This window comes from Geotrypetes seraphini, chromosome 6, assembly GCF_902459505.1.
Source record: "Geotrypetes seraphini chromosome 6, aGeoSer1.1, whole genome shotgun sequence".
Classification (NCBI taxonomy): Eukaryota; Metazoa; Chordata; class Amphibia; order Gymnophiona; family Dermophiidae; genus Geotrypetes; species Geotrypetes seraphini.
The window spans coordinates 38,471,624-38,495,512 of record NC_047089.1 but is presented as its reverse complement, the minus strand read 5'-3'; the positions used below and the strand labels follow the sequence as shown (position 1 = coordinate 38,495,512).

Here is a 23,889-nt window from a genome sequence, read left to right as displayed (position 1 = left end):
TAAATCAGTGTTTGTAATTATAGAATTCAGGTCTGTTTTTTATACTCCTAGTACACATGGAAAGGAACATCGGATCTTGTTGCCTATTCTCTTAATTAAGAACATAAGAGTTGCCATACTGGGAAAAACTGAAGGTCTATAAAGCCCAGTAGCCTGTTTCCAGCAGTGGCCGATCCAGGTCACAATTATCTGGGAAGATACCAAAAATATAAAACAGATTTTATGCTGCTTTGCCTAGAAAAAAAGCAGTGGATATTCCCAGTTTTTGTAGACTGGCTCACCAGGATCACCCAAATTTCTAATCTCAGTTTATATCCACATCATCCTTTTTTCCTCCTTTTTTTTGAGGGGGGGGAAGGTCACCTCGGTTTATATTTGGATCAGGTTATATTTGAGTATATACAGTACCTGGAGCAATGGAGGAATAATTGATTGGCTAGGGTCACAAGGAGCAGCGCGGGGCTCGAACCCACAACCTCAGGGTACTGAGGCTGTAGCTGTGGTTCTCAACCCTGTCCTGGGGGCCCCCCAGCCAGTCGGGTTTTCAAGATACCCCTAATGAATATGCACTAGAGAGATTTGCATATAATGGAAGTGACAAGTATGCAAATCTCTCTCATGCATATTCATTAGGGATATCTTGAAAACCCGACTGGCTGGAGGGCCCCCAGGACAGGGTTGAGAACCACTGCTGTAGCTCTAACTTACTAGAATGAATAATCAAAGAGATTATCTGTTAGAAGTGTGATCAGCAATAACTTCATTAATGACGAAGCCAAAGGGTACACTTAAAAATGTAGATAGTTTGATCAAGCCTTGGATTCACCCCCATGTATCCTCAGTAGTTCCTGCATCCTTTTGCTTTTCACAAAAGATTCTCCAGTGGTGCTTATGTTTATTTTTATAGGGTCTTAGAAAAGTAGTGCAGGTATTAATAACAAAGGCCTTTACTCTTTCCTTAGGGATCTGAAGAAAGTTTTGATTGCTGTAGCTAGGACTGTAAAGCAGTAATACATAAGGCTACTCATATACATCAACATAGGTAGGGGTTCCACTATACAGAGGGTCACCAGATAACTCTGGAATTCTTTTTAATTGTTATAATGGTTGGGCTGACCTCCGTAATTATGGCCTGCATTCTGTTTTGTTTTCTCTCTCCTGAGTGACATCATTCCAAGCAGGGTCTTGAGTGATATCGAGGGAAATTAGATGTCTCTTGGATGACATTTCTTTATAAAATACTAGCTGATGCCCCGGCGTTGCACGGGTATTTAATTATAGCAATAACACTGTAAATGGATTCAAATAAAGATACTTTATAGTGGTGAATGCAATTATTTTTTTACAGCTTTATAAAAAGTACAATATTCAAATTATAATGTGAAATATTTGACAAAATGAATACAATACAACTAACACAAAACTTGATTATAAACAACATTTTTAGTTTCACCTCCAGGAGCAAGAACATATAAATTCTTGGGTGAACCCACCCTTGAGCAAGCAACATAGAGTTGTCCATGGGAAAAACAGGGGGATCTTAAATCCACTCCACAATATGTAATAGTCTGTCCCTGTGATTTGTTGATTGTGATAGAGAATGCAAGTCTCACTGGAATTTGCAATCTCTTAAACGGAAAAGGAAGATCTGTTGGAATAAGTGGCATCCAAAAGTTTCAGTATTGATTTAAACAACTCAATATGTGGAAACTCAGGTTGAAAAGAAACTCCATGCAGTTTGTTCCCAGTTCAGAATGGAACCTGTGTTCCTAGTTCAGGATATGTGAGTACTCATGTAATGTAATAACATTATGAACTGGGGTGCATGAAGGAAACAGTTACAAACACAGTTAGAACATACAAACTCTATATGTATGGTGTCCGTGGTAGAATAGAAAAGATGTCCCTAGTGGTTATAGTGTTATATAAAGTGTTTTATAGTTGGAATTACTGTGAGAATGGCAGCTTTTTACATCCTTTCCATTGACATGAATGGGTGAAATAAGATTTTATTGTTTGTAGCTCCGCCCACATGTGCAGGTGGGCCGCGAGACCCCAAGAACATATCACCCCAGGTAGTGAGGGGTCTGCATACCAAGTTTCGTTCAAATCGGTCAAGCAGTTTTTGAATTACTGTGAGAATGGCAGCTTTTTACATTTTTTCCATTGACATGAATGGGTGAAATCTGATGTTCTGTTTGTAGCTCCGCCCACGTGTACAGGTGGGCCGCGAGACCCCCAGAACATATCACCCCAGGTAGTTGGAATTACTGTGAGAATGGCAGCTTTTTACATTTTTTCCATTGACATGAATGGGTGAAATCTGATTTTATGTTTGTAGCTCCGCCCACGTGTGCAGGTGGGCCGCGAGACCCCCAGAACATATCACCCCAGGTTGTGAGGGATCTGCATACCAAGTTTCGTTCAAATCGGTCAAGCCGTTTTTGCGTGATCGCGGCACATACACACACACACACATACATACACACATACATACCTCCGATTTTATATATATAGAAGAAGATAGATTAATGGGGTCTTTCCTACTGGCAGAATTTGTTGGCACTCCCAAGTCTGTCTCTCTCCATGTAGAGAATTTTAAAGAACAGTATCACAGATAACTTTGGCTTATAAAAGTGTCAATGCACTAACCTTGGAGGCTGGAGACATGGAGACCTGGGGGGAAGTATCTCAAGATAAGGGCTTAGTTACGAGCATTCTCATTTTCTCATAATGTGAGTATGTGAACAAAGAGGCTATAGAGAGAAATATAACTATTACAATTTTGCTTCTTACACCATAAAGTAATAAGCCACTCAATGTTAAGAACATTTCAGAATGTTACTGGAATACCTTTTTGGATTTGCATCACCATAGATTCATTTATTTGTAGCATTTATATACCATTTATTGCCTAAGTAGTTTACATTCAGGGCTCACAATCTATCTAATGTACCTGGGGCAATGGGGAGATTGAGTGACTTGCCTAGGGTCACAAGGAGTAGCATGGGGTTTGAACCCACAAGGGTGCTGAGGCTATGGCTTTAACCACTGCTTTACACTCTTCCCCATTTAATTTAATTATGAGATGATTCCACCCATTTCCAATCAATATCAGATATAGCTTACATGCTAGCCTGCTACCTCATACCTCTATATATAGGTAGCATAGACATAGATAGCAGTCTTTCTTCTTTTTGCTTACTGTAATTTCCTATATCTCTGCCCCTGCTGTCTTGCTTTTCTTTCTATAAACATGTACTGGACAAGATCCAGACCCTAAAAAGAAAACAGAGAAAGCCCCATGTACTAAAACTCAGCATGCAGTATCTGTCACCTCAGCCCATTAAGGGATTCTGTCTCCATGTGATATCTGAAGAAAAGATGGGGTCTGGCAGATGGAATCTTTACATTTCTTTACATACTTACAAACCAAAGGGGAAAAAAAAGCAAATGTGTCAATATCAAAATAACTTTGCTCAAAGCTTGTATGGGATATATTACATCACATAGTAAAACATCTGAATTATTCATTTCTGCATCATGCAGCCCATAACAAACACGTAGATCACTCGTTAACCCTGGGTTAGCTTTCTGAATCAGATTATAAGCAAGCACAGTCCACACACTGCACTTAACTCGAGCTGTGCTCGTCCAGGTACATTAGACAGATTGTGAGCCCACCAGGACAGATAGAAAAAAATGCTTGAGTACCTGAATAAATTCATGTAAACCGTTCTGAACTCCTCTGGGAGAACGGTATAGAAAATTGAATAAATAAATGCCCAACTGTTTCCCTATCGTGTCTACACAATCTTCCCCCTGTGACCCAGAAAAAAAGTAAAGTTCTTAAGTGCTCCATCTCGGGCTACCATGGGGATGAAGTTTCACAGTATGAGCTGTGAAGTGTCCACCGCTCTTATTAGGAGACCAGCCACAACAGCAGCAGGAAATCAGGTATTTTACCACTGTACTTGCTACTGGCAGCACAGCTAAATTAGAGTATGCCACCCTCATCTCCTTCAGAACCACCACTACTACGTTATTTTTATTTTTTTTATCTAGTAGGCAGCCCTTGGCCCTTTACTGGGCTTGCTCGGCCATAGCTATGGCCTTGCCTAGGACCAAGCCTTCCTCCAATGTAACCTTGTCTCAGGCTGAGAAAGCCATGTTTTCTGTCCTCCTATATATATACTGGAAGCTCATGCTGGCTGATGAAGGAACCCAATAACTTTCTCTGAAGCAATCTGCACTGGTTAAAAAAAATAACAATTGCTACCCCATGTCCCTAAGATCTGTTTCAATGGGGGGTCACAAAAATTGGAAATATAAAAATGCTGCCACTTGAAGCACCAAAAGGCTGATATTCAAACACATTTACTGTTACATAAAGTTAAGCAGCTCAAAAAGCAGCTTAACTTTATACCTATATACAAGACCCTATCCTACAAAGGGCTATTTGAATATAGGGGTGGTATGTAAATGGTATAGTGGATGGTATAAGTGCCAACTGTATTAACTCTTTTCTGCATATTGACCTTCATATTGATACTAGTTATATGGCAGAACTTCTCTCCTGAGGAAACTACCATATGATATTGCTGCTCCAGATTAGATGGAACTGTTCCTCTTTTACGATTCTGCTCCTTGTTCCTATAAACCAGAAGGAAACCCTCTCCCCCTCCCAATTCTGCCTGACAAAACTATGGCAATCTTGAAACTAACAACCAAATTGGTTACCCCCCCCCCCCCCCGGTACTGTTCTTTCAGTTCCCTGCATAAACAGTGGAATTAAGTGGACCACAGGAGCCATTGTCTCACCAATATTTTGCCCAAACATTATTGGCAACTAAAGAGTCTGGGGAGCAGGGCTGGAAATTGGTTTGCGTTGTCTCTCCAGTTGCTCTATTGTCTCTATCCCACCAATGACAGGTTTTTCAAGACTGCCACCCTTTGTTTTTCATGCACTACTGTAGTAAAGCAGCTACTGCTGAGGGAATCAGAAAAGGGCCACTGTCCCTGGGCAGCAGCTTGAGGCAAATGAGCTAGAAGGTTAAAAAATAAAAATACAGGGCCTTTGTAATATGGTGTGAGTTGAGAGGAAAAGACATTAGGCACAAATTAAACATTAACTACTGGGTAATGAAGACTACTAAGTTAGTTAGTTAGATGTAATCAACTCGTGTTCGAGTCCTAGTGACTTCAAGAATTACAGATATAAAAAGAAATTGGTTTTGTGCTAGTCCGGTACGGTCCTCCAGTGTCATCCCTGTGGTTGTTTTCAACATGTCCAGCCATCTAATTCAGTGGCGTAGTAAGGGAGGTGCAGTCTGCCCCGGGTGTGGTCTTCCTAAGAGTGCAGTAGCATCCCTCCTCCTCTCTGCCCCCTCCCCCTGCTTGATCGCTCCCCACTCTTTTCCTTGCTGCACACGCCCCTTGCCTTCCCCCATGCCTTTTTGGTGATCTGATGTCACTTCTGGGACCCGCACCTAGGAAGTGATGTCAAAGGTACAGGGAAAGAGGGCAGGGCTGGGTCAGCCCCCCTCTCCCTGCTCATCCTCTTCATTTGGTTCCTTTGATCTTCTCAAACATGATGTCCTCCAATGATCTTTCTCTTTTGACAGTGACTACTATAGGGGTGCCCAATAAGAGTGCAAGAATTAAATTGAACACCATTTCCATCCTGTTGTTTAGGCAGGGCTGAACATTTCACAGCTGTCATGTACATATATTGCGATTAGTAGTCATGGGTTGCTACACAAATTAACAATGCATTATTATGAAAACGCATTACAAACGTGGAGAAAGTTTTGCTGAAGGTTTGCAAATTGCGTGCAATTTTCAACCGACAAAAGGCACCAAATCAGTCCCAGAGATCGTGTGTTCTGACACCGTGTGACTTCTTTCTTTGGGGTTTTGCAAAGTGTCCCATCTATGCCAACAAACCAACAATTCCTCAGCTGAAAGAGAAGATTAAACGCTTCATTGCAGGACTTATGTGACAATGTAATTGAAAATTTCATCAAAAGAACAAGAAAGTGTGCCAGTGTCATGGGGGACATTTCTGTCATACTGTGCTCCACACTTAATCGCAAAAATACCTGCACTTTTTTTGAATACATTATGCCTCTTATTAAAATATTAAATTTTGCACTCATATTGAGTCACCTTACACCAGTGGTCTCAAACTCAAACCCTTTGCAAGGCCACATTTTGGATTTGTAGGTACTTGGAGGTCCTCAGAAAAAATAGTTAATGTCTTATTAAAGAAATGACAATTTTGCATGAGGTAAAACTCTTTATAGTTTATAAATCTTTCCTTTTGGCTAAGTCTTAATAATAATATTGTCATTCATAGCTAAAGAGACATATGATCAAGAAACTGTTTTATTTTACTTTTGTGATTAGGATAAACATACCGAGGGCCGCATGTGGCCCCTGGGCCACGAGTCTGAAATAGAGGTCTGCACGGGAACGGGGATCGCGGGAATCCCCTCTAACCCACGAGACTCCCACGTGGACCCCCCTCTGGCCCATGGGACTCCCACGGGGACCCCCCCACTAGCCAACAGGACTCCCATAGGGACCCCCCTCTGGCCCACGGAACTTCCACGGGGATGGAAGGCTTTGGAAGGAGGGTTTGTCCATATAATATAATGGACACGTCAGCCTTAGTAAAAGAGGGGGGTTTATAAGTTAATTACCTGAAAAGAAAACAAAAAAAAGGGTTCCACCAAAGAGATTCCACAAGGAAAACAGCAGCGCAAACACAAAAGGAACTGGGGAATTGATGATCCTGTCCTGCTTTTTATGGGGACGGGCGGGGATGGGTGGGATTTTTGTCCCCCGCAACTCTCTAGTCTGAAACCACTGCCCCACACTATAGGCCCAAAACAGACAGGAGAATAGCAAAATCCCTCTCACTTACAGGCCTTCCCAACCCCTTTTTAACAAGAGGCTTTCGAACTTAGCCGCGCCAATCCAAGGGCTCCTCCCAAATGACCCGCCCCGCACACACGGAGTTTGCGCAATCTCTGCGAAAGTGGAAACGGAAACGGAAGCGGCTGGTTTTTTAAAGTGTCCTGTCGGCGCGCCTGCGCGGAAGAGTGCGGCTCTCCCCCACGAGTTCTGTTTCCTCGGTACACACGAGGAATTGATTGGAGATGTGGCGAGGGAGAAAGGAGAGCGCTGTGGCTGTTAGTAGTAATGAGACAGAAAACCAGCGCTAGAGTGCAGATGCCCGTCTGCTTAGCAGCTATTTGATACAGCTGCACCAGAGAACGGGTAGAAACTGAGCGGGTTAAGCACGGGTGGCTCATCCCACTTCTGATGCTGATGTATACAGTGACTCTAGCGCTGGGAGAGGGCGCCAAGCATTGACCGTAGAGAAGGGGCAGTTTGATAGCTAGCAGAATGATCTTTTGTTGTTTGCACTCGGCCTTATTGTTGCCGCTCTTGCAGGCTTCCTTTCTAGGCGGGGATGCTGTAGTCGCAGAGCCCGTTAGTGCACGGAGGAGCTTGGTGTGGGGGACGGGATTGCAGGCTGAGATCGTGCTGCCCGTCCGCTTCTTCTATATCCAGGCAGTGAATTCGGAAGGCCATAATATTACGCGTTCCCCAGGTACTGTGCAGCTGCTTTGACCACCTATGCATGATCTATATATCGACGAGGGAAGAGGAGCACTGAAGAGCAGCTAGCTTTGTTTGATCGTGCATGAAAATTTTGATCTTTGCTTAGGGTTACCATATTGGCTCCAGAAAAAGAAGGACGGATTGAGACAACCGAGTTTTACTTCCATTGTTTCTATGTGGCCTCCTTTTTCTGGATACATATGGTAACCCTACCTTTGCTTCCCTTTATAGGCTAAAAGTGATATAAGTAAATACTTTCCATCTGATCTATAAACCCAAGACTGCACCCAAAAATTTTCCTAAGGAACAGATCACCAGTGATTACTGCAAAACAAAACAAGAACTGGGTAAAACGAGGATCCCGTGGATCTAAAGCACATGGCCTTAAAGTGGCTGTGGCATGGGGTTCACAGGGATTCTTGTTTTAACTCCTGTGGACCTCATGGATCCCGCTCGTCCCACGGATTCTCATCTTACAACCCCCTGTGGACACAGTTACCAATCCATGGGGTCTGCAGGAGGGGGGTAAGATGAGGATCCATGGGGTGAGTGGGATCCGTGAGGTCTGCAGGAGTTAAAAACAAGAATCCTTGAAGACCCTGTGCCCCAACTATTTTATTTTAAAGGCCATGCTCTTTAGCTTTGTGGGATCTATAGGGCCGGGCAGAAAAGCTGGGCACAACAAAAAGGAGAGAGCTAGGATGAGACAGCAGGCAAGTCATGCAGTATTCAGCACCAGTAATCCCAACCACAGGACCTGAGCTTAGCAAAGACCCCACAACCCAGTCAGGGGGAAGGGGGTATTGTTTGAAACGTGCCCATGCCAGCCAGCATTAGACTAGCAGCAAGATGAGGGGGAAAACTATTAAATACCAACAGGATGCCTTCCAATCCCTGCATTACCTGCTGACGTGATTTGCAGATTTCTGATACATCCTCCTACTTTTCTGCTTCTTGTTCATTATCTGCTTCAGTCATGAGTCCAGCTTATATAGCAAAATATTTCTGGCGTGTTCACAGAAACTGAACAGGTGGGCATAATAAACGGTCATTATCCATGCTTATTTCCAGCACTGAGTCAGCTTTCTCCTTTTCCTTTCTCTCGCATACAAATACATTTTCAAGCCTCATAGAGCATGAAATGTAGTTGTACAAGAGAGAAAGGAACAGGAGAAATAAGAATACAAGCAAGCCAACTCAAGGCTGAAATAAGCAAGATGACATTATGGAGATCTTTTTACTAAGGCGCGCTAGCCGATTTAGCACGCGCTAAATGCTATATTCTATGGACACGTTAGCGTTTAGCACGTACTCATATTTAGCGCACACTAAATCGGCTTGTGTGCCTTAGTAAAAGACCCCCTATATGTTGACGTATTGGCAGTGGTATGTCTCTAAATCTTATGGCAATACTGTTCTGAATTGTTTATTTTTGCTTAGTTTTCTACTCTGCCAACATTTTAACTGGAGCTTCGGTTTATCTTATTCCCTGAATGAGACACTGCACTGGCGATACATTCTGTTAAAACAGAGTTCAGAAAGAAAACCTCTGAGATAGGATTTATTGAAACTAAAAAATAAAAGGACAGCAATATAAATGCTGCCTTATATGCATAAAAGGTCTTTATCCGGTTTTCACTTTCATTTGCACAACTAGGAACTAGAGAATGACATGGGAACAAATTTTCCCACGTCCCCGAAGGGAACTCATTTTCTGGTCCTGGCGAGTCCTTTTATTGTCCCTGTTCCATTCCTGCAAGCTCTGTCCTCATCTGCGCAAGCCTCAAACACTTTAAAATTTGAGCTTACAGGAATGGGGCAGGAACGACAGTAACAAAACACGTGGGAATGGGATGGGGAAATTGAGTTCCTGCGGGTATGGGGACAAATTTGTCATTTTCTACTAGGGACTTCTGAGCTGAGGAATGCATGGAGAATGGCAATAGCTGTGGGGAAAAGAAAGCAGGAAGGGTAGAAGTTAAAACCAGGAAATGCTGCATGAGGCAGAAAAGGAGAAGTGTTTTGAGCGAAAGAGAACAAAATTTGTTGCCTGTGATTTCCTCACAGAATGGCTATACAACTTCAACCCGAAAAGATGAAGCCTTTGTAGATTTCCCCAACATCTCATTTGTGGCATAGAGATTAAAGGAGCATCATAGACCACCAATTCCGCTCTCCCTGTTAATAACAGAAGACGAGGCTGCCTTAAATATTCAGTCATTCTGGAGAGGTTATCGGATGCGCTGCTCTAGTCAAATTCAAGAACTGTGCCAATGGCAGAAGCAGTTGAGAGAGGTCAAGCACATTCATTTCAAAGTGCAAAAGTTTTGGGATACGCAGGAAGCCAAAGTAAGAAAAAAATTAAAGAAAGTGTCCAACGGAACTGTGCCTAGTTTTAGTAAAACGTTCTCACCACTAGCCAAATACCTTCACTAACTATAAAACTCCAATTCTATAATTTTATCTGCTAGTGTAGATTTAGCAGTTGAGGGTCACCTCCAATTCCCAGTAAAACACTTGTATCTCTAAGAATAAAGGATATGTAACCATTTTAAATCTCCAGCAGAACCTTGTAAAATACTTCTTGTATCAAAATGTAACTACTTAGAAAAGGCATGTCCATTTGCTTCTTTCCCCAGCTCATCTGTTACAGCACATTGAGGTGAGGGGGGTGTTTACATGACGAATCCTGTATTATGATTCTGTTTCTATAAATTGGTGAAAAAATGACAGGCCCTGAATCATAAAAAACAAAAAACCCCAGGACCCCCATGGAACTAAAAGTGCATGGCCTTAAAACGAAAGCGGCCAAGGTGTGGGGTCTGCAGACCTCAAGGTTCCCACTAGAGGGGGGCAAGATGAGGATCCGTGGGGTAAGATGAGGATCCGTGGGGTGAGCGGGATCCATGAGATCCAAGGGGTGAAAACCAGGATATATGGAGTGAGCAGGATCTGTGAGAATCCAAACGAAAATCCCTGCAGACCCCATGCCATGGCCGCTTTCTTTTTAAGGCCATGTGCTTTAGATCCGCAGGATCCTCATTTTATCCAGTCCTCCCCCCCAAAAAAACCACAAAATTTAATGTGTCATGGAAAAGTTGTGAACCTTGTATGTTAATTTTAGCTAAGCCTACAATCAAAATATGATTAGATCATAAGTAACATAGAAACATAGAAATAGACGGCAGATAAGGGCCATGGCCCATCTAGTCTGCCCACCCCAATGACCCTCCCCTACCTTTCTCTGTGAATAGAATCCCACGTGTCTATCCCATTTGGCGTTAAAATCAGGCACGCTGCTGGCCTCAATAACCTGAAGTGGAAGACTATTCCAGCGATCAACCACCCTTTCAGTGAAAAAGAATTTCCTAGTGTCCCCGTGCAGTTTCCCACCCCTGATTTTCCACAGATGCCCCCTTATTGCCGCGGGACCCTTGAAAAAGAATGAGAAGAGAGGGAGTACCTCCTAATAACTCAGATAACTGGATAGATCTTGATTATTTATTTAGTAAAAGGATGCAATACAATACAACTTGATGCAGCTTACATGAAAGAAGCTGAGCATTCCCAGGAATTACAACAATATCGTATCCACGTTATTGACATCAATTTCTCACTAATAACATATTTGGAGAATAAAAATTCCTTTGAGATGTTAACAAAATAAGCCATAATTGTCAATCTTTCTAATTCTACTGTTAGCTTGATTCCAAATTTTAGCTGCTAGATATTGAAAAGTAAGTGAAAATATTGTTTTTATAACTGGCTTCTTTTAGACTAGGGTAAGATAAGTCCAAAAATCGCCCAGCAGAACTTAGGGCTCCTTTTACTAAGGTGTGCTAAAGAAATTAGCGCACGCACGAAATTACCATGCGCTAAACCCGCGCTACGCTTCTAGAACTAACGCCAGCTCAATGCTGGTGTTAAGGTCTAGCCGCACGGCAGTTCAGCGCATGCTATTCCACGCCTTAAAGCCCTAACTGCACCTTTGTAAAAGGAGCCCTTAATCTATTATTATGTGATATTAATATTAGATTTTGCAAGTCATTTTGTGTTTGACCATATGATAGTTTAAAAACAACAACTATTGGGAACAACAACTATTGGGAACATTAAGGGCTCCTTTTACAAAGGCGCGCTAGCAGTTTTAGCGTGCGCTAAAATACCGCAGGCGCTAGCTGCTACCGCCTCCTCTTGAGCAGGCGGTAGTTTTTCGGGTAGCGCGTGCTAAAAACACTAGCGCACCTTTGTAAAAGGAGCCCTAAGATCAGTGGCCACAGAGAAACGCTCATGGGATAATTGGTAGGGGTGGGGCAGAGGCAGTCATAAGAACATAAGAAAAGCCTGACTGAATCAGGCTTTCACTGAAATGAAAGATGTCCTAGCAGCTATACCAGGGGTCTCAAAGTCCCTCCTTGAGGGCCGAAATCCAGTCGGATTTTCAGGATTTCCCCAATGAATATGCATGAGATCTATGTGCATGCACTGCTTTCAGTGCATATTCATTGGGGAAATCCTGAAAACCTGACTGGATTGCAGCCCTCAAGGAGGGACTTTGAGATCCCTGAGCTATACAGTTTATGAAGACACTGTAATCCAGGGGTCTCAAAGTCCCTCCTCGAGGGCCGCAATCCAGTCGGGTTTTCAGGATTTCCCCAGTGGATATGCATGAGATTTATATGCATGCATTGCTTTCAATGCATATTCATTGGGGAAATCCTGAAAACCCGCGTAAAAAGGAATGTGTGGCTCCAAAAGATCAAGCTCTACAAATCTTATTCACGCTTTTCCTGTTTCCAACTAGATTATTGTAATTCCTATTATGCAGGTATTGCCTCCACTCAAACGTCTTCACGCTCTCCGTAACTCTACAGTTAGATTTCTTTGCCATGCTAAACAGCTTGATCGTATTACACTGTTATTTCTTTGTCTTCACTCACTGGTTCCTATTCCCATTCCGTGTTTACCTTACACTTTTTAATCTCTATGTAACCTCTCTGGGAGCTAGGTTATCCTCTCTCAGAAATTAAACTTTATGCGGACGATATAACTATTGTCCAACTTTTCAGTGGACACTTTTCAGTTTATATCCTCTTATCATTCGTTCAGTGGAATCTTTAATGAAAGACTTCAAGTTAAAACTTCATCCTAACAAAACAAAATTCTTTTTAGCATCAACATTTAATAAGTTTAAAGAAGATGCACTGAAATTGAACAGGATAGTGTATCCTGTTCTACCAGTTATCAAAATCTTAGGGATCTATTTGGATTGTAATTTTGCGACCTTAGAATTACAGGGTTCTAAGTGACAATTTTCAGTATTTTTTAATCCAATGACTTCCGGGTTCTATCTGACATGTAGATGTTACAACACTCACGAGGATTTATTGCAACTTAACCGTTCCTTCATTTCATAAGAAATCACATGGCTCTATGTACAGAAACTAGTCTATGCATGGGATTACAAGGTTCTAATTGTGAGAATGACTTTCAGTACAGTTAGAACCGTGTAATTTTGAGGTCACGATTTATCATTAGATGTACAAATTAATTCTCTAGTTTAAAAAATGTTATTTCTTGTTGTGGAAACTTTGGACTATTAGATCTTACTTCAATTTTAATGCCTTTAGGCTTTTGGTACCATCATTAGTCCTAAGTACTTTAGATTATTGTAACATGATCTATTTAGCTTCATGCAAAAAGAGCATTGAAAGGATTCAAATTATTCTGAACACACCTGTCCGATTGATATTCAATCTGAAGAAATTCATTCAAGTATCAGAATATTACCAGAGGCTAATATTAGTTAAATTGAGTTGTATTTGTTATAAGACATTGCATGGTCTGGTGCCTACCTATTTCATTGATTATATTAAGTTTAACAGAAAGGGGCTCATAATCGAAAGAGAAAAACGTCCAAAAACCGGCCTAAGTCGGCACTTGGATGAACATTTCTCAAAAACGTCCAAGTGCCGATAATAAAACCGGGTTTTAGATGTATTTCTAAACGACCTAGGCTTTCATAGTGCTGCTCAACGTCCAAAGCTAAATGGGGCGTTTCGGGAGGTGTGTCGAGGGCGGGAGTTGGGCGGGACGTAGGCCGGCTTAGACTTAGTCGTACAGCATGTATAACCGAAAGTTTAACAACAGAGCCTAGACGGAACTTGGACATTGTGACTTAGACAATGTAAAACATGGTCTAAGTCACAAAAACCCACCTAAAGTCACCAGATAAGCACTTCAAACACATAACACAGACCCCCACACACTACCCCAGTGGTCACCCCCCCCCCCCACCCCATAACAATTTTATTCACAACTTTAAATTTCAGCCTCCAGACCATCATCACCTGGCCGTCTTGGCATAGGAAAGCCTAGTCGTCCAGCCCAGAGGCAGCTTAAGTCATCTTGGGGGTGGGTTAGGGACCCATAGAGAAGAGGACCCATGCCCATAAGCCCCTGTAATCACTGCATTGATACTTAAACGTGTGCACTCCCCTACATACCCCCAAAACCCTTTTTGACTGGCATATAAGTGGCTCCTGAAGCCATAAGGGCTATTGGGGTGGTAGATAAGTGGGTCTAGGGGATGCTGGAGGTGGTTTGGGGGGCTCACCGTCACCTATAAGGGAGCTGTAGTGAGGAGAAGCCATGGCACCCTTTTTGTGAAGTTCACAGCAGTGCCCTATAAGGTACCCCACTATTTAGGTGGCATGTCTGGGTGTTCAATTCATCACTTTGCAGACCTCTCCCACGTCCAACAGGGCTTGTTCTTGGCGTTTTGGACTTGGACGGAAAGTTGGACGGAAATGTGGTATAAAGATAGACGATTTAGCGGCTTGGACGATCATATCGGCAGGATGTATAATTAGACGATTTTCGAAAGTAAAAAAAAGTTGGACGTCTCTTTTGAAAATGTGTCTTAGACTCTTTTTAACTTTTGGACGACTTGTGAGATGGACGTAAACGGACTTAGACATTCCTTTTGATTATGCCCCTCAAAGCGCTTTACTCGTAATTCCAGACTATTTGCTTTCCCTTCGGTAAAAGGTTGTTTATACAATTGGTTTTTTAATAGAATTCTCACCTATTAAGCGGCTTTGTTGGATAAGAGCTTTGGTAATTTGATTTTAAGCTCTAATATCTAATTTTTAGGAAATTGATAAAAATATATCTCTTTGATACATTTTTTAAATAATTGAATTGTAATTCTCTGTGAATGTACAGTATTTTAGTATTGTAAACCGAACAATTAATCCAGAATACTGCTGCAAAGCTGATCTTTGGAAAAAGTAAATTTGACCATGTGACCCCTTTGCTCACGAGTCTTCATCGGCTCCCGGTTTATCTTAGAATTCAATTTAAATGTGCATGCATCTCTTTCAAAATTTTATATGCCATTTTTATTTCCTTCGTTCCCTCATTATGGAATGCTTACAGATTTTCCTTTGCAAAAGGCATCCAACAATTCAAACTCTCCCTTCCTTCTAGAAAAGGAATTAAAGGAGTTAAGATCTTCATTCAGTCTCTGGCTTTCAAACTTTCTCAACTATGGAATGAACTCCCCTTAATTCTGAGGAGCCCCAGTTCTTTCCAATCTTTCCGTAAATTTCTAAAAACTTTTCTTTTTGCCAAATATTTTGAAAACTAATCTCTTTGAAGCTTTTTGCTATTACTTTCTTTAGTTTTTATTTAATCATTGTACATTTTCTTTAGTTTTTATCTAATTGTTGTAAACCGAGTCGAGCTTCCTTATATTATAGTTTTTGGAATTCATTATGCCATATTTTAAAAATGGAACGAGTGATTGCTATGTAGCAGGAGCACTTTAAGAAGTTTAATGATGTTTGGGAGCCATTAGCAAAATATTATACAGATTAAATTTTAATTTTTCTTTTCCATTTTCTTCATAAATGTCCAAGGTGGGGGTGGGAGGGGGGAGATACTTAATGTTATCTTATGCTAAAGTTCTAATGATGGATTTAGGGGAGGGGGATATTTGATGTGATGGGTCAGTAAGTGATGTTATAGTGTAAAGTGATTGTATTTCTGTTACACTTAAATGAAAGTTTTGTAAATGAATAAAGAATTTAAAAAAAATAAAATAAAAAGCCTGCTGAAAATACATTATTTCACTCAGTTGTTTGGTTACAGGGCTCAGCAGTTTGCCCAGTTCATTGCCTACATTTGCTGTTCATTAGAACGTTACCCCTTGACGTTTGTGTGTGACCTGAACGCTGGCATCTGTCCTCTTTAAATCTGGTGTTTCTTTCCAAGTCTATGTATACTGCTTGGACCTGTCCACCAGATTAGGCCTTATATCAAATTTGTATGACGCATAAAGATATTTTATGTTTAACAAAAATTTGATATATGGCCTGATCTGGTGTTTGTTTTGGCTGCTTGTGAGAAAGTTTCATTAATTACTTGACAGAAGAGAATGTGGAGAAATGGGATGGGGGACTCTGTGAGTTGAATACTTGAGTCCTTGTGCAGTTTTGTGAGAGCTGATACTTTGAATATCATATATCAACATTTCATACTCTATGTTCTGCCCTTTTTGAATGCTACTTTACAAAAAAAAAATAGTAGCTCTAAAAAATTTTAAGTTAATTATGCTTTTCTTCTTTTCGTACTATAAAAAAATAGGAAAATCAACTTTTAGTGTGGTAATCAAAGCACTGTCACCAAAAGAATACATCAGGATCCATGCGCCTAGCCCTCTGGACAGAAATGATGGCTCATTTCTTATGCGGTATCGGATGTATGGCACTGTCCAGGAAGGACTCTTGATTGAAGTGCTTTATGGTGAGAAACATGTGGCTCAATCTCCTTACATTTTAAAAGGTAATTTCATCATCTATTAATTTTAAAAGTTTGTTACTCACTTTTGTGCAGGATGTGCTCAAAGCAAGGTATAACTCAATGTACATTAAAAAAATATATATATGTACTGGTTTCTTTATCATCCTGCCAGACAAGTCCAGATGAGTGAGTAACGCTCCCCAACAGCAGATGGAGCCAGAGAACACTGACAATTCAGTGATGTCATTTCTAGTTTAAGGAGTGGTGCAGCCCTGGAACCTGCCAGTAGTTCTCTGCTTCCAGGAAAGGATGGGGGTTGAAGACCCACATGCAGACATTTATTTTAGAAATCCATTAGTCCTAGCTTTAAGACCCGATGCAGGGCTGTGTTTCAGCAGGTAAACTGCCTGCCTCAAGGGTCACAAATACTCTGTCTGATGTGTTGACAAATTTTTTTTCCTGTCCCCGTGGGATCTCATTTTCTTGTCCAATCCCAGTAAGTTCTTTTCCTGTCCTTGCCCCATTCCTGCAAGCTCTGTCCACATCTACAACAAGCTTCAAACACTTTAAAATCATAAGTGCTCGGGACTGGTTTGGCTAAGGCAGAGCTTACAGGTAATGGGACAGGGTTGGGGAAATTGAGTTCCTGCGGGGACGGGGACAAATTTGTCCCCATGTCATTCTGTATGTCAAGAGAAACCAAAGTTCACCAAATCTTCCCAGCATATCAAAACATATTCATAGTACTATCTTAAAAACCACTGAATATTTTTCTAAAGTGTGTAGAATCCTCACAGGGCTCACTTTCCTTTATTTAGAGTTCATAGAAGGATAATATGAGCCAATATCTTCAATGGATATTTTTTTTGTATATTTTATTAACTTTTTCTTCTTATATATAAAGTGCAAATGCAGCAGTTTTTTGTGCAAACTTAGCAGTAATGGATAGAAGATGCATAAGAACTTATCTTTTATTTTATTTTATTTTTCTTTCCAGCTTATGATTTATCTTTAATCTTATCTATTGTTTTGCCTTTTGTCTTTGTTTTGTTCTATTTCTATCATTTAAATTTCTCCAGAATTCTACTGTTCAACGGCTCCCCCTTCTGCTTCTATTCCTTTCTCTCCTCTCTTCTACCTTCCAAAGTATTTAGATCAATGCTATCTTGTTAAAATGTTTATTTTTATTTTATTTTTCCTCTAACTCTACTTTTCACTTCTCTATTACCCTCCAGGTACTTTAGTTAGATTGTGAGCCTTCGGGACAGTAAGGGAATTTTTCAAGTACCTTTCTTATTTCTAATCTTAATGTATATTTTCTGTAAACCGCTTAGAACCTAACGGATGTAGCGGTATATAAGAAATAAATTACATTACATTACATCTTATTCTTAAAGTGCATTACGGGATCACCTCCACCGACGTGCCACGTTTCAAAATGTTCATCAGGGTCGAGGCTCCCAGCCCAACATTAGCAGCCAGATACTCACTGGAGCGCGACATGAGAACTGCCTGCTAATGTTGGGGTGGGAGCCCCGACCCTGATGAAAATTTTGAAACATGGCGTGTCGGCGAAGGCGCTCCCGTAATGCACTACTGCTATTTATCATTTCTAAAGCACTGAAAGGTGTGTACACGGCGCCGTATATGTCTTGCATTTTAGCACCCAGATTTGGTTGACATTTATAGAACTGCCCTGTTAGTGGCCCTAGTCACACACAGAGCAGAGTAATATTTTAAAATATGACGTCCAATTACATGTCTTTAGCGGGTTGTTCTGGGAGGGATTGGGTTGGGGGTAATCTGATTGTTGATTTTAACAATCAAAAATCTAAGCAGAGGACCCAGAGGCGGTGTCGGGTCAAAAGCGCGCCCAGACAATTGAGCACAGCGCAGAGGTGCGCGCCGCACAAAATTACTGTTTTTAGGGCTCCGACGGGGGGGGTATGGGGGGGAACCCCCCCACCTTACTTAATAGAGATCGCGCCGCTTTGTGGGGGGCTTGGGGGGTTGTAACCCCCCACATTTTACTTAAAACTTCACTTTTTCCCTGTTTTTAGGGAAAAAGTTCAGTTTACAGTAAAATGTGGACGGTTACAACTCCCCAAACCCCCCATAACGCCGGCGCGATCTCTATTAAGTAAACTGGGGGGGCTCCCCAACAAAAACCCCCGTCGGATCCCCTAAAAACTGTAATTTTCTTCGGCGCGCGCCTCTGTCTTGCGCTCAGTTGTCGGCGCGCGCCTTTGTCTTTCGCGGGGTTGTCTATGAACCCCCAGGGGCCTGACAGTTAATTAAACAGAGGTGCAAACACTTTCACCGAGCGCAAGAAGCCTAGTACTTAATGGGTTTGCGAGCACACACCCATCCTAATAGGTTGCCTCCACCGTTGGCGAGGAGATTAAGGGCTCCGTTTACTAAGGTGTGCTAGCGTTTTTAGCGCACGCACAAAATTAGCGCGCGATAGACGAAAAACTACCGCCTGCTTAAAAGGAGGCAGTAGCGGCTAGCTCGCGTGGCATTTTAGCGCGCGCTAAACGTGTGCTATAACTGCTAGCGCACCTTTTGTAAAAGGAGCCCTGAATCTTTAGCGGGATCTCAATAGGGGTTTTGTTTAACTGCTGGGGTGCCATACTTGGGGTTTGGGTCTGTAATAAGGGTATAACTGGGGTCGAATGCTGCCTTGTCTTTGCACTGTATCTGATTCAGTTGTGCTTCCTATATCTTTGGATTTCTGATTCCTTTGTAATTTTGTACTGTTTATGTACATTGAATTATCAATAAAAAGATTTAAACTAAATAGAGGTGCAAAGCTGAAGGTTCACCTTGGGTGCTTGATGCACTTGCACTGGTCAGGCAGAGAAAGTCCTCATCCTACCTCCCATTTGATGTCCCTCCACACCTCTTGCCCCTTCCCCAGACAAAGCAGGCAAGCTCTATTCCTATGCTTTTCCCTTTTATCCAAAGAATAACAGCTAGCACATCTGTGAAATTTCATGGACGTTCAGAAATGGTATGTGTTGCAAAAAGATCCAGAGTGTGTTTGTTGAAGTACAGTTTTCAATATAGAGGCTTCTGTGGCTTAGAAACCGTTTTTTTCCAGTAAGAAAAAATTGTCTTTGGAATCAATACAGTTTATATAATCAGCTTGTATGAATATATTTGCTATTTTATATTTTAAATCCAAAGGAGCATTTAAATTGTCAGTCTTTACTTTTATGCCATTTTATTTTTTAATATTAACAACAACAAAAAAAAGTGTTCTGCAGAACTGACCCCTTCTTCGGAAGTGGGAAATCTTGGGAGAAATAGATGCTTTTTGCTCTTCATACCTCCTGGCCACTCAAGCAGCCAAAAAGACAACCAAATCGCCAATCTACTGACGGCATCCCTCGACTACAAGAGTTTTAGAAAAGAAATAAAGACCATACTCTTCAAGAAAACTCTGAAAAAAGAAATAATACCGCAAGTCTCCAACTCCACCTCTCACTAAAGCCAACTACCCCAAACAAATAACCTTACCCATTTCTTACTCTTTTTGAAAATGACCAATTTTTTTTTTTTTTTTGTAAGTTCTTTTTTTTTTTTTTTTTTTAATCTTTATTCCTTTTTATTTCTTTCAACAAGTGTACAATATTATTACAATTAATTCACATGACTCACTTGACATTCTTAAACAATATTATTATACATGTTTTAATACCCCCCATCCACCTCCCATCCCTTCCCATATCAACAAAATATTTCATCCAAACTTATACATACTTATACATCCCTCTTTCATAATACAATTAATCTTACATTAAATCTGTCCCTCCCCCCACCCTTTCTTCCTCAAACTCTTTATTCATTTTATTATACAAAGTAATGCACAACAATATATATCTCATCATAGTACATATATCCCCTTATATTTCATAACAACATATTTCCAATAAATTTATCCTCTTTCCTTTTCTATTCATACCTATATACCATGTTTCTTATATCCATTAATCAGTTGAAATATACCGCTAGCTAACTAAATTATCTTATCCCCCCCACCCCACCCCATTTTTATAAATTATCCTCTAAGGAAAAAGAATAAATCTTAATCATTATAATAATCAATTAATGGCCTCCACACCTCTTGAAACCTTTTAAAATACCCCCTTTGTACTGCAAGAAATCTTTCCATCTTGTACATATGACAAACTGAGTTCCACCAGAAACTACAATTCAGTCTAGAACAGTCTTTCCAATTAGTTGTTATTTGCTGAATTCCCACACCAGTAAGAATCATCAATAATTTATTGTTTGCTGCAGATATTTGGCATTTGGCCCTCATACACATTCCAAAAACCACTGTGTCATAGGATAATGCCACATGACTCTCCATCAATATGTTGACTTGATCCCAGATTGATATCCAAAATGCCTGAATTTATGGACAATAAAATAAAAGATGGTCTAAAGTTCCAACTTCAATTTTACAATGCCAGCATCTATTAGACTTAGAGCAATCTAATTTTTGTAATCTAGTAGGGGTCCAGAATGCTCTATGCAACAAAAAGAACCATGTTTGCCTAATAGATGCTGACATCGTACCTTTAATTCTCCAAGACCAAATACGTGGCCATTGAGATGCATTAATCTGATGCTTAATCTCAATGCTCCAAATATCTCTTAATCCATTTTTAGGCTTCTTATTCAAATAATTAGATATAATTTTATACCACTTTGCGGCCTGATGACCCAGAAAATCTGCCTGGAAACATAAGAATTCTAAGCTGTAATGATCATTTAAAGATTTCCATTCAGGGAACCCCACCTGAATAGCCTGCTTCAATTGCAACCACTTAAAACTTTGTTTTTTATTCAGACCATATTTATGTTGCAATTGTGAAAATTCAAGCATCTTACCATTATCAATTATTTCCGTTAATGATCTTATACCTGCTTTAATCCAATCTTTCCAGACAACCTTAAACCCGCCTATTTGTATCTTGGAGTTTACCCAAATAGTCTGTTGTTTCGATTTTAAAATAGAATCAGTAGTTAATTTGTCTATAAACCTTAATGTTTTCCAAGTATCCATTAATACTCTATTGTCCCTACGTATTCTAGGCACTTTTATACCAAGCAAAAGATCAAGCCTAAGTGGAAAGATAAGTGATCTCTCCATCTTTAACCACTCTGGTAATTGTTCCAAAAGCTCTGGGAGGACCCAATATATACCTTGGCGCATGATATAGGCTTGATGATACCTATAAAAATTGGGAAAATTTACCCCACCCTCCTCAATTGGTCTTTGCAAAGACACTAAAGCCACTCTTGCAATTTTACCCAGCCAAATAAATTTAACCAGAATACTATTTAATTTTTTATAGAAAGACCCCTGAAAAAACACTGGTATCATTCCCAATTGATAGCAAACCACAGGCAAAATCATCATTTTAACAGTTTGAACTCTTCCCCACCAGGACAAATGTAAAGGATTCCATTGCTCACACATCTCTGTTACTTTTTGTAATAAAATTTTTTGATTTATTCTCATTGTCTCTTCGAGTGTTTTATTCAACCAAATACCTAAGTACTTTATTCCATCCTCTTTCCATATAAAAGGGAAAGAATCAAATATACCTTTTGTACAATGCACATTTAAAGGTAAAATCTCTGATTTAGTCCAATTTATTTTGTATCCTGAGAACTTTCCAAATGTATCTATTACCTTCAGTAGACATGGAATTGTTGTTTCCGGATTTCTCAAATGAAGCAAGATGTCATCTGCATAAGCAGATACTTTATATTCCACTCCAGCACATGGAATACCCTGTATGTCCTTTGCCTGTCGAATAGCTAATAATAAGGGTTCAAGAACTATATCAAAGAGCAAAGGAGATAATGGACAACCTTGTCTAACTCCCCTCTGCAACTTAAAAGCATCTGAAATATTATTATTTATATATAAGCGAGCAGTTGGGGAGCTATACAGTGTTTGAATCATTTGTATAAATCCGGATCCAATACCAAACCACTCCATAGCTTGATACATGAAATTCCATTCTACACGATCAAAAGCCTTTTCAGCATCTAGTGATACCGAAAAAGCCGGATCATTAATTTGTTTTGTTAAATAATACATCTGAAATGCCAGTCTAGTATTATTAGAAGAGTGTCTCTGAGCAACAAATCCAGTTTGATTCATTCCTATTATATGCGGAAGAGCTTTAGCCAATCTTAATGCTAAAATCTTAGCTAATAATTTACCATCTACATTTATTAAAGATATAGGCCTGTAATTTGACACCAATGTTGGATCTTTATTTGGCTTTGGCAAAACAATAGTTAAAGATTCTGCCATAGTGCCTGATATACAACCTTTATTCAGTTGATCCTGATATAATTTTAATAAATATGGTAATAGGGAAATTTGAAATTCTTTATAAAACTCTACTGTAAATCCATCTCCACCTGGAGCGGTCCCAACTCTAAGGGATTTCAATGCCATTTGTAACTCTTTTAATGATATAGGTTTATCTAAACTTCCTTTTATATGATCAGGAACCTTAGGACCTTCAATTAAACTCAAAAAATCCAACCCATCTTTCTCTTTATTTAAATAAGACTCCGAAGAATACAGTGACTTATAATATTTTAAAAATTGTTTTAATATATTTCCAATTTGAGAATGTGAATTGCCTAACTCATCCTTAATTATGTTTATTTTTTCCTTCCTTTTCTTTGCTTTTAAATAATTTGCCAATAATCTTCCAGCCTTATTTGCACTACCATAATATATCGCTTGTTGAGCAAAAATATCTTTCCTTACTAACCCAGAGGAAATTTCATTATATTCACATTTTTTTTTTTTCAAAATTTGAAATGTCTCCTGTTCCCATTTATTAACCAATTTTAATTCCAAATTTTTAATTTCTTTTTCCAAATTTACATATTGCTTTCTTAGCTGTTTCTTTTTATATGCAGAATATGATATAATTTGTCCTCTCATAGTTGCTTTGAAAGCATCCCATAAAATTCCAATCGACATTTCCTCTAAATCATTAAGCAAAAAATATTCATTAATTTTAGTTTGAAATTCTGTGCAAAATTTAGAATCAGCAAGCAATGCATTATCAAACCTCCATACCGGTTTAGAATTATCTTGATCTACTAAATTAACTTCTATCCACACACCACCATGATCAGATATTATTATTGGTTCTATGTCAGCTTTTACAACTTTCTGTACTATCTGATCTGAAACAAAAATATAATCAATTCTTGAAAATGATTGATGAACATGTGAACAAAATGTAAATTCCCGATCATTAAAATGAAGAATACGCCATATATCTTTTAAATTACATGATTGTATCAAATTATCTAACCCCATTGATTTCATAATTCTACTTGGTTTTTTATCCATTATTGGATCTATAACAGCATTGAAGTCCCCAGCCACCACTAAAT

General features: G+C 39.9%; 1 protein-coding gene across 1 annotated transcript in view; it reads left to right on the top strand.

The window, feature by feature from the left end:
• The first annotated feature begins 7,065 nt into the window (after window positions 1-7,065).
• Window positions 7,066-23,889, top strand: part of POGLUT3 (protein O-glucosyltransferase 3) — a 41,639-nt gene continuing 24,815 nt past the window's right edge. The window contains exons 1-2 of the mRNA XM_033949750.1: window positions 7,066-7,621; window positions 16,282-16,479. Of these exons, the coding sequence (XP_033805641.1) occupies window positions 7,414-7,621; window positions 16,282-16,479 (406 nt within the window). The 5' untranslated portion in view covers window positions 7,066-7,413. The remainder of the gene's footprint in view (window positions 7,622-16,281; window positions 16,480-23,889) is intronic.